Here is a 12451-nt window from a genome sequence, read left to right as displayed (position 1 = left end):
GTTAGCACCGCAGCCTCACAGCTCCAGCGACCCGGGTTCAATTCTGGGTACTGCCTGTGTGGAGTTTGCAAGTTCTCCCTGTGTCTGCGTGGGTTTTCTCCGGGTGCTCCGGTTTCCTCCCACAAGCCAAAAGATTTGCAGGTTGGTAGGTAAATTGGCCATTATAAATTGCCCCTGGTATAGGTAGGTGGTAGGGAAATATAGGGACAGGTGGGGATGTGGTAGGAATATGGGATTAGTGTAGGATTAATATAAATGGGTGGTTGATGGTCGGCACAGACTCGGTGGGCCGAAGGGCCTGTTTCAGTGCTGTATCTCTAAACTAAACTAAAACTAAACAGCCATGTCTAACTGTTCAGGTGATAGAAAGGATCCCATGGCATACTGGAAGAAGAGTAGAGGACTTTTCCTAGTGTCCTGGACAACATTTATTCCTCAACTGACGACAACAGATTAACTGGATATATACCTGTCTAGTGTTTGCCAAACCTTGCTATGTACATATTGGTACTGTGGGTCGTCTACATAACAGTGACTAAACAATTAACTGATTGCGCAGCTATTTGGGATATGAGGAAGTAAAATGGACTTTATAAATATGAGTTCATTAGCTCTTTGAAATTCCTCTTCAGCGAAATTTAATTTTGTAATCTGTTTGCAGTACTTTTGTTAAATATACGTTCGGTAACAAGTAGTTCTGAAACACAAAACGTTAAAAGGGAGGGGTAAATACCAGCACTGAAATCAATGAAGCTTCTACCAGACTTACCTGTTCATGTTGGTGAGAGTCTGATCATATGATTGCTCTCCAATTCGCTTGTTTCCAGAAAGATCTCGGCCACCACTTCCAGTGTACGTGAATTCATTACCTCTGTCCTATTAAGAATAAAGTAAACCCGTCAGCTACAAGAGCTCTACTCAGTATTAGTTTAAGTCAACAGGATTATGGAATTGTTGCTTATCTACCAATTACTATATCACATTGTAGGAAGAATGTGATCTGGGTTGGCAATGGTATGAGCTAATATGAATTCACTGCATTAACATTGTCAGGATCTGTAACCTTTCCAAGCTTGCACCCCACATTCTCAAATGATATCAGAATTATTCAACAAATATTCAAGGGGAAACGTAATATTGAAAGGGACAGAACAAAAAGGTCAAAAATTTCAATTTTTTTTAAAAATAGGCCCCAATATAAGGTCATAAGAACTAGGAGCAGGAGTAGGCAATTCAGCCCCTCGAGCCTGCTCCGCCATTCAATACGATCATGGCTGATCTCATCTCAGCCTCAACTTCACTTTCCTGCCCGTTCTCCATAACCCTTCAACCCTTTACTAATTAAAAATCTGTATCTCCTCCTTAAATTTACTCAATGTCTCGGCATCCACCACACTCTGGGGTAGTGAATTCCAAAGACTCACAACCCTTTGAGAGAAGTAATTTCTCCTCATCTCGGTTTTAAATCAGCTACCCCTTATCCTAAAATTATGACCTCTCGTTCTAGATCGCTCCACAAGAGGAAACATCCTCTCTATGTCGACTTTGTCAATCCCCTTGATCATCTAATATACCTCAATTAGATCTCTTCCCATTCTTCTAAACTCCAGAGAGTAAAGGCCTAAACTGCTCAATCTCTCTTCATAAAGACAAATCCCTCATCTCTGGAATCAATCTAGCGAACCTTCTCTGAACTGCCTCCAATGCAACTACATCCCCCCTCAAGTAAGGGGACCAAAACTGTACGCAATATTCCAGGTGCGGTCTCACTAATGCCTTGCACAGTTGCAGCAACACTTCCCTACTTTTATATTCAAGCTATTCCAAACTGGAATGTACACAGTTGTCACTCTTTCCTTGACCAGCTTTCTTGTTATACAGAAGCATCAATTTCATAAGAGTCATTTTATCACAAACTGATATGCAATACGTTTTTTTTAAAGAAATTATGCATGTTATGCTTTCGTTTATGACAATTCCATCCTGTTTTCACAATGATTAATGAGGACTTTAAGAGCTGCAATCTCCAAACATGTACTCTTGATTAGTACGGTTATGGATAATGTATAATTAATTTCCCCATTGTGTAATTTTAACATGTTACAATTCCCTACGTCTGCCAAATCCTTACCATGAAGCAATAATGCACCACCTCAAGGCTTATGAAGCGTAGGTTCAGAAAGGCAGTACATCAGCACTCTAATACAGTACATTTTTACTGTTACTGATAGGAAAAGTAGAGTGTTACATTGGTGCACCAACAAGCTGCATCACAAAATAATGGCAGAAAATAATCTTCCCTTTAAGAACTATTCCAATTGGATATTTATTTTTGGTCAATACCTTCATGCAGCTTCTTCAATGATTCAGTTGGCAAAACCACTACATTGTGGATAAGCCTCAAAGATCAAGAATGTTCTAGGTTTGATCCCTAGTCTATGTGATCTTAGCCAGGTGAAGGGGTGTGATAATTTGCTCAGCACTCCTAGACTAAGGAGGGGAGCAAAATAAAATTACTCTTGATCACTACTCAACAACTTCTATTGGAAATTGAGCATATATGTCAGCCAGATAAGGGTGGGATCATGCTCAGATGTTGATGCCCTCTTAGCTGAATAGGCATTCCACATGAGGCATGGCTACTGGGCAAGATATTGGAAGACTAGGACATTTTCAGTACTGGAAGTGGGGGGGGGGGCAAGATGAGGAGGGAAAAGCAGCTTAATGTGGGATGAACGATGAAGGAAAATTATGCGTTTTGGCTATTACTATAATATATGATCATATAGAAGCTCATGGGATGTGTGTGAATGTGTATGTGACAGAGTGAGAAGGAAAAAGCGAGAGAGCGAACAAACTCATCTTACTTATCTGCTCAGGTAATGCCGTATATGTGTCCCAAGGAATCACTTTAACAAAAGCTAAAGGGTTAATATTGTATGGAGTTTATTGTTTCAGCTACATACCACTTCATCCTCAAAGCCACCGGCAAGCACAAGGGAGTAGGCTCCATCGTTACTTCGTCCATGAATCCCTCCAACATGTGGCCTGTGAACACCTGCTTCACTCACCTTGCAGCAATAAAGCATTCAGATTTAAAACAGTTAAGAAAGGTGACAATCGAGTTATCCACAGATAGATGATCAGTAATCATCTTGAATTAGCTGGTTCTCATTAATAGAACTAAAAACAGAAACAAAGTCAATGATATTATCTTTAAAACAAAGTCTCAGCTTATGAGCGAAATTTTATTTAAAACAAAAACTGATTGGTACACAAGTTAGCTTTGTGTTCTTGAATCAGTCCACATGCATATTTATACTTGCATACAAGTACTGAAGAAATTGTAGAGAAAATTAACTTTTGTTGTTGGTTAGGCAACTTATGTCCAGAAGCAGGTAGAATGACCCACAACCTCCCTCTTACACTTCAAGATGTCAATACCTCTTGGACAAATGAATGCATTTGAACTGTATTTTCTAGATAAGCTTACGGTAATTCAAAAGAAAAAGTAGATTACCTACATCATAGAGTTCCCTTCCATCTTTAAAAGACATGCTTTCTCAATACATCCCAGGAGTGCCCTGCTATAACCTCCTTAATAATAGATTCCAGCATTTTTCCTATGACAGATGTTAGGCTAACTGGCCTGTAGTTTCCTGCTTTCTGTCTCCTTCCTTTCTTGAATAAGGAGTTACATTTGCTATTTTCCAATCTGATGGGACCTTTCCAGAACCTAGAGAATTTTGGAAAATTACAACCAATGCATCTACTATCTCAGAAGCCACTTCTTTTAAGACCCGAAGATGCAAGTCATCTGGTCCTGGGACTTGTCAGCCTTTAGTTTCTAATAGTTTTCTCAGTTCCTCTTCCGTGGTGATTACCATTGCTTTAAGTTCCTCCTCCCTTTCACCTCTTGATTTACAAGTATTTCTGGGATATTATTTGCATCTTCTACAGTGAAGACAGACACAAAATATCTGTTCAATACTTCCGCCATTTCCCATTAATTCCCCATACTCTCTCTAGGAGGACCAACACACACTTTAGCTACTCTTTTCCTTTTTAAATACTTGTAGAAACTCTTACTATCTGTTCTTATATTTCTAGCTAGCTTTCTCTCATACTCTAATTTCACCCTTCTTATTTTTAGTCATTCTTTGCTGGTTTTTAAAATCTGTCCAATCTTCTGACCTACCATTAATCTTTGCGGAATTTTATGCTTTTTCTTTCAATTTGATACAATCCTTAACTTCGTTAGCCATGGATGATGTGTTCTTCTCATAGTCTTTATTTCTCACTGGAATGCACCTTTGTTGAGAGTTATGAAATATCTCTTTACATGTCTGCCATTGCTTCTCTATCATACCCTTTAACCTAATTTCCTAGTTCACCATAGCCAGCTCTGTCTTCATACTCTTGTGACTGCCTTTATTTAAGTTTGAATCATTAATCTTAGATCTACACTTCTCACCCTCAAACTGAATGCAAAATTCAATCATGTTATGATCACTGCTACCTAGAGGTTCCTTTACTATGAGGTCATTAATTAATCCTCTCTCACTGCACATTACCAGGTCTAGAACAGCCTGCTCTCAGGTTGACTCTATAACGTGCTGCTCCAAGAAACTGTCCTGAATACGCTCTACGAACTCATCTTCCAGGTTAACTTTGCCAATCTGATTCGGGCAATCTATATGTAGATTGAAATCACCCATGATTATTGCGGTACCTTTCCTACAAGTCTCCATTATTTCTTCCTGCATACTCTGTCCTACAGTGTAGCTACTGTTAAGGGGCCTATAAACTATTCCCACCCGTGACTTCTTTCTGTTGCTATTTCTTACCTCTACCCAAACTGATTCTACATCTTGATTTTTAGAACAAAGGTCATCTCTCACTCCTGTGATCCTATCAGGCAAGGAATCAAACTCTGCTTCATTCCACATCCTCCACACACTATTCGAGCTAATAAAGGGGGGAGGAGGAGTGAAGGACCCAGAGTAAGAGTTATATGACCAGTTGTCAGAGTTGAGCTCCATCTAAACAGTGATGTTTAGCGATTGTGAGTGCCAAATTTGGCACCCCTATATATACACCATCAATGGAACCTCATTAAGTATCAGGTAGAACAAGCCTTAACCTGCTTCCTACATTTCTTCAAGACTGTAGCAGTGTAGAATGCACTTAATCAGCTATTGGCTATCTGCCACTTAGTAAAGAGTTTGCCTCAGGTCTTTGCACAATATGAAACATAAAACTACTGAAAATGCCTAAATGGTTCTGGGAGAAAGATGTAATAATTTAAGGTTGTGCTAACATCTATATAGTGGAAATGGCATTCCAGTTCTAACTTTGTGGTAATGGAGAAAACAATGAGACAATGTTTTGACCCAAGTGAAACTGGGAAGCAATCTTAGTTTTAAAACTCTTGGTGTGTCCTAAGAAACCTTTCGTCAGAATGCCAACTTAAACACAGCAGATCGGCAATAAGGGCTTGCAGTTTGCCATAAAGAGAAACTAATACTTACAATAGTGCAGTATATAAAAAACAAACACACATTTGAAGAGATTCAAATGATGGTTACTAAGCATCAAAATAAAGCTGTCGACTGGGAGTCCTGCGGGCTTAATTGAGCACAATTTTCAAATAGCTTGTTTAAAACTGGACATCCAACAGGCAATCCAAATGCAAATGGATCATTAAAGACTGAAATAGCCACAACATGTACTGGATAGAACTATATTTTAAACTAATGTGAAACACATGCTGGAGATACTCCGTATAAGCAAAATGTGCGACTGGACTAACCAACTTAGTAGATCATTTAACAAATGGCTAGCAGCTATGTTCTTTAGGACTCGGCCAGCTAGGTCATTATTGGTGCTACCGAGTCACTCTTGGTGATGGACATTGAAGTCCCCCACCTAGAGGACATTCTGTGCCCTTGCTACCTTTAGTGCTTCTTCCAATTGGTATTCAACATGGTGAAGCACTGATTCGTCAACTGAGGGCTGGGGGGTGCAGTAGGTTTGACCTGATGCCATGAGACATCATGGGATCCAGAGTCAATGTTGAGGAGTCCCAGGACAACTCCCTCCTGACTGTATACCACTGTGACAGGACATACCCAGGGATGGTGATGTTCGGGACATTGTCTGCAGGGTATGATTCCGTGAGTTTGACTATGTCAGGCTGTTGCTTGACTAGTCTGTGGGACAGCTCTCCCAATTTTGGCACAAGCCCCCAGATGTTAATAAGGAGGACTTTGCAGGGTTGACAGGGCTGAGTTTACCATTGTTGGTTCCAGTGCCTAATTCGATGCTAGGTGGTCCGTCCGGTTTCATTCCATTTCTTACACTTTGTAGTGTTTTGATACAACTGAATGGCTTGCTAGGTCATTTCAGAGGGCATTTAAGAGTCAACCACATTGCTGTGGGTCTGGAGTCACATGTAGGCCAACCCAGGTAAGGACAGCAGATTTCCTTCCCTAAACGACATTAGTGAACCAGTTGGGTTTTTACAACAATCGACAATGGTTTCATGGTCACACTAGACTAGCTTTTTAAAAAAAAAAGTCCAGATTTATTAACTGAATTCAAACTTCACCATCTGCCGTGGTGGGATTCAAACCCTTGTCCCCAGAGCTTTTGCACAGGCATCTGGATTACTAGACCAGTGACATTATCATTACGCCACCACCTCCCCCTCAGAATGTACTCTCGGTGGGAGACTTCAATGTCCATTACCAAGAGTGACTCGGTAGCACCACTACTGACCAAACTGGTCGAGTCCTAAAGGACATAGCTGCCAGACTGGGTCTGCGGCAGGTGATGAGGGAACCAATAAAAGGGAAAAACTTACTTAACCTCGTCCTCACCAATCTACCTGTCGTAGATGCACCTGTCCATGACAGTATTGGTAGGAGTGACCACTGCACAGTCCTTGTGGAGACAAGTCCCATCTTCGCATTGAGGATACCCTCCATCGTGTTGTGTGGCACTACCACTGTGCTAAATGAGACAGATTTCGAACAGATCTAGCAGTTCAAGACTGGGCAACAATGAGGCACTGTGGGCCATCAGCAGCAGCAGAATTGTATTTAACTACAATCTGCAACTTCATGGCCTGACATGACCCCCACTTTACAATTACTATCAAGCCAGGGGACCAACCCTGGTTCAAAGAGGAGTGCAGGAGGGCATGCAAGGCGCAGCACCAGGCACACCTAAAAATGAGCCTGGTGAAGCTGCAACACGGGACTACTTACATGCCGAACAGCGGAAGCAGCGTACAATAGACAGAGCTAAGCGATCCCACAACCAACGGATCAGATCTAAGCTCTGCAGTCCTGCCACATCCAGTTCTGAATGGTGGTGGACACATAAACTACTGACAGGAGGAGGCGGCTCCACAAACAGCCCCATCCTCAATGATGGGGGAGCCCAGCACATCAGTGCAAAAAAACAAGGCTGAAGCATTTACATCCATCTCGGCCTCCTCATGAGTCCCCAGCATCACAGATGCCAGTCTTCAGCCAATCTGATTCACTCCACGTGATATCAAGAAACAGCTGAAAGCACTGGATCTGCAAAGGCTATGGGCCCTGACAACATTCTGGCAATAACACTGAAGACTTGTGTTCCAGAACTAGCCGTGCCCCTAGCCAAGCTATTCCAGTACAGCTATAACGCTGGCATCTATCCAGCAATGTGGAAAATTGCCCAAGTATGCCCTGTACACAAAAAGCAGGACAAATCCAACCCGGCCAATTACCATCCTATCAGTCTACTCTCAATCATCAGTAAAGTGATGGAAGGTGTCATCAACAGTGCTATCAAGCGGCACTTGCTCAGCAATAACCTGCTCAGTGATGCTCAGTTTGGGTCCTGCCAGGGCCACTCAGCTCCTGACCTCATTAAAACCTTGGTCCAAGCGTGCACAAAAGAGCTGAACTCAAGAGACGAGTTGAGAGTGACAGCACTTGACATCAAGGCAGCATTTGACCGAGTATGGCATCAAGGAGCCCAAGCAAAACAGGAGTCAATGGGAATCAGGGGGAAAGCACTCTGCTGGGTGGAGTCATACCTAGCACAAAGGAAGATGGTTGTGGTTGTTGTTGTTGGTGGTCAATCATCTCAGTCCCAGGACATCACTGCAGGAGTTCTTCAGGGTCCTAGACCCAACCATCTTCACCTGATTCATCAATGACCTGCCCTCCATCGTAAGGTCAGAAGTGGGGATTTTCGCTGATGATTGCACAATGAAGCAGTCTGTGTTCAGATGCAGTAAGACCGGGACAATATCCAGGCTTGAGCTGATAAGTAGCAAGTAATATTCGTGCCACAAGTGCCAGGCAATGACCATCAAACAAGAGAGAATCTAACCATCTCCCCTTGATGTTCAATGGCATTAGCATCGCTGAATCCCCCATTATCAACATCCTGGGGGTGACCATTGATCAGAAACTGAACTGGACCAGCCACACAAATACTGTGGCTACAAGAGCAGGTCCAAGGCTGGGAATGCTGCAACGAGTAACTCACCTCCTGACTCCCCAATTCCTGTCCATCATCTACAAGGCAAAAGTCACTTGCCTGGATGGTTACAGCTCCAACAACACTCAAGAAGTTCAACACCATCCAGGACAAAGCAGCCCGCTTGATAGACAAAGAGAGGGCATGAAGAAAAATCATGTAAAATCAAGAAAAACCAAAAGATTTTTTTTTTTATAAATACATAAATAAATCCACCACCTTCAAAACCAATGCACAGTAGCAGCAGTGTGTACCACCTACAAGATGCACTGCAGTAACTCACCAAGACTCTTGCGACAGCACCTTCCAAACCCACGACCTCTACCCCCTAAGAAGGACAAAGGCAGCAGATGCATGGGAACACCACCACCTGCAAGTTCTCCTCCAAGCCACACACCATCCTGACATGGAACTATATCACTGTTCCTTCACTGTTGCTGGGTCAAAATCCTGGAACTCCCTTCCTAACAGCACTGTGGGTGCACCTATACCCCAAGGACTGCAGCAGTTCAAGAAGGTACCTTCTCAAGGGCAATTAGGGATGGGCAATAAATGCTGGCCTAGCCAGTGACATTCACATGAACAAATAAAAAAAACCCGAATATTTTCCATTCAGTGTCATAAACTCTATTAATGGATTTCCTATAAGGAATTCAAGAAGGTATCAACCATTGGCAGGGTAGAAGCTGATCCAACAGCCAGTCTTTCAAATAACAACAAATCAGAATGCCTCCATTTTCTGATATAATATTTGGTTTTCGCCAATAGAAAGGATGTCTCTCCCTTGTAAGGCAGTGACATTTTCACATCTGCTCAATTCCAACAGCATGGACTCTTCCTTTAGGATCTTCAGCATAGTTTTGCCCTATGATTATTCGGAGAACACCAATTTTGTAGTTTAATATAGAATTTAACAGGATCTGGAACCTTCTCATTTTAACAATTGCCAATAAGGAAATGTTGCTTTTAAATTCTCTATTCACTGCAAGAAACAAAATGTATTGGCACATCTGAAGAGACAATGCTGGGAAACATTTATGTTTAGATAAATCCTTTATGGAATTCTCCAGAAAGGTCAGCTTTTGGGGAAAGAAATGACAGCACTGCTTCTTGGAAACTACAATTTCTAGGGTTTCAATGTTAGCTAACTGTTCCACAATATTACCTCGCAAGAACAAGAAAAAGGGAAGCTAATGACAGATACCAAGGGTTCAATACTGCAGAAAACCTAGAGGAGGATAAAAATTAAAAAGGAAATTAGGACAGCAAAGAGAGGGCATGAAGAAAAATCATGCAAAGTCAAGGCAAACCAAAAGATTTTTTTAATAAATACATAAAGAGCAAGAAGATAATTAAAGAAAGAGTAGGGCCTATTAGGGCACATAAGGGTAACCTCCCTGTGGAGGCAGACGTTGTGGGTATGGCTCTTAATGAATACTTTGCATCAGTTTTCACAAAAAGAGAGGGACGATACAGACATTACAATCAAGGAGGAGGAGTGTGAAATATTAGATGAAATTAACATAGTGAGAGGGGGTAAGTATAAAGGGGTTTAACATCTTTGAAAGTGAATAAATCCCCTGGCCTGAACGAAATGTATCCTAGGCTGTTAAGGGAAGCAGAGAAGAAATAGCGGAGGTTCTGACTATCCTTTTCCAATCCCCTCTGGCTATAGTTGTGGTGCCAGAGGACTGGAGGACAGCCACTGTTTAAAAAGGGAGAAAGGAATAGACCATGTAATTACAGTCAGCCTAAGCTCGGTGCTGGGAAAATTATTGGAAATAATTCAGGGAGACAAGGTAAATCTTTATTTTGAAAGATATGGATTAATCAAAGAAAGCCAGCATAGATTTGATAAGGAAGGTCATATCTGACAAACATGATTGAATTTTTTGAGGAAGTAATAAGGAGTGTTGATGAGGGTAGTGCATTTGATGCCATGTATATGGATTTTAGCAAGGCTTTTGATAAGGTCCCACATGGAAGACTGGTCACGAAAGTAAAAGCCCATGGGATCCAAGGGAAAGCAGCAAGTTGGATCCAAAATTGGCTCACAAATAGGAAGCAGAGGATAATGGGTGATGGGTGTTTTTTGTAACGGGAAGGCTGTTTCCAGTGGAGTTTCACAGGGCTCAGTACTAGGTCCCTGGTTTTTTGTGGCATATATCAATGATCAGGAAGTGAATGTAGGGGGTATGAATAAAGAGTTTGCAGATAATAAAAATTTGGTGATGTGGTTGATAAAGAAGAAGAAAGCTGTAGACTGCAGGAAGATATCAATGGACAAGTCAGGTGGCTGGAACAGTGGCAAATGGGAGTTCAATGAGTAGAAGTGTGAGATAATGCACTTGGGGAAGGCTAACAAGGCAAGGGAATAGACAAAATGGTAGGAAACTGAGAAGTATAGAGGAACAAAGGGACCTTGGAGTGCCTGTCCACAGATCCCTGAAGGTGGCTGGACAGGTAGACAAGGTGGTCAACGCGGTATACAGGATACTTGCCTTTTTAGCTGAGGCATAGAATATAGAGCTGGGAGGTTATGCTGGAACTGTATAAAACACTAGGCCATAGCTGGCGTACTGTATGCAGTTCTGGTCACTGCACTATAGGAAAGATGTGATTGCACTAGAGAGGGTGCAAAGGAGATTTACGAGGATGTTGCCTCGCCTGGAGAATTTTAGTTATGAGGAAAGACTGGATAAGCTAGGATTGTTTTCTTTCGAACAGAGGAGGCTGAGGGGAGACCTAATTCGAGTGTATAAAAAATTCTCAGGAGTCTAGATAGAGTGGGTAGGAAAGCTCTGTTCTCCTTGGTTGAAGGTTCCGTAACCAGGAAGCATAGATTTAGGGTAATAAGCAAGAGGATTAGAGGCGAGTCGAGGGGAAATATTTTCTCCCAGAAGGTGTTGGGGATCTGGAACTCACTGACTGAAAGGGTGGTAGAGGCAGAAACACCCATAACATTTAGCAAGTACTTGGATATGCACTTGAAGTGCCGTAACCTACAAGGCTACTGAACAAGAGCTGGAAAGTGAGATTAGGCTGGGTGGCTACTTGTTGGCTGGAGTGGACACGATGGGTTGAATGGTCTCCTACCATGCTGTAAATTTCTACGATTCGATGAACAGTGCAATACATCATTTGTGTCAATGATCACCCTTCAGTTTGCAACCGGTTTGATGATCTGCACAGTTGACAACAAATGCACAGAAACAAGCAGATATGATTTTGAATGGGGCAAGGGAGTGGAGGAGGAGGAGAAAGAGCACAGGAATTTTCCCTAAATATTGAAGGAAAATTAAATCTTGGAAAAAGCATTTTGACAAATCACTAGGGTTACCATCATTAGTGATTTAACACTAATACTTTTGCAACTTAATATAAACACAACGCCAATACCCACATTATATAGTCTCTTCAAGTCTCAAGTTGTACTTACTTATACACCTTTTATAAAAACATGTGTTTAGTGATTCACGGATCTCATGGCTAAGTTAAAATCACCAACAAACCTTATACTGAAAACTGAAAAAAGTAACGGAATGCTATATACCTGAACTCTGAACTTCCACATTGTACCAACAGGAGTGCCAGGTATGGGACCATAATGGTTAGAAGGAACTATTGTGCATTCCTTTGTGCGGCCAACACAGGCCATACCCTATGGACGCGAGACAGATTGAAGAAAGGTACATTAATAATCCAACTGATGTTTTCAAACAGCACTCTAATACATGTATATACTCACAATTGAAATGAAAAAACAGCCTAGCCTACCTTGCCCCAGTCTCTCTGACTTGCAGTGCTGGCAGATGGCATCTTGGCCTTCTTCTTGCTTTCTTTCAGCTTTTCCCCTGCTCGCACAACTTCACTTGTATCATTTTTACAGGAGGGGCAGTACCTGCATATATGC

At 41.9% G+C, this 12451-nt stretch overlaps 1 protein-coding gene across 1 annotated transcript in view; it reads right to left on the bottom strand.

The window, feature by feature from the left end:
- Nucleotides 1–12451, bottom strand: part of LOC137369463 (E3 ubiquitin-protein ligase UHRF1-like) — a 160876-nt gene that overhangs the window by 21494 nt on the left and 126931 nt on the right. Inside the window, exons 8-11 of the mRNA XM_068030711.1 lie at nucleotides 12316–12439; nucleotides 12092–12199; nucleotides 2967–3071; nucleotides 770–876 (exon numbers count right to left, since the gene is read on the bottom strand). Of these exons, the coding sequence (XP_067886812.1) occupies nucleotides 770–876; nucleotides 2967–3071; nucleotides 12092–12199; nucleotides 12316–12439 (444 nt within the window). The remainder of the gene's footprint in view (nucleotides 1–769; nucleotides 877–2966; nucleotides 3072–12091; nucleotides 12200–12315; nucleotides 12440–12451) is intronic.

The sequence above is a fragment of the Heterodontus francisci genome, chromosome 4 (assembly GCF_036365525.1).
Source record: "Heterodontus francisci isolate sHetFra1 chromosome 4, sHetFra1.hap1, whole genome shotgun sequence".
NCBI lineage: Eukaryota > Metazoa > Chordata > Chondrichthyes > Heterodontiformes > Heterodontidae > Heterodontus > Heterodontus francisci.
This window is presented reverse-complemented; position numbering and strand designations above follow the sequence as displayed.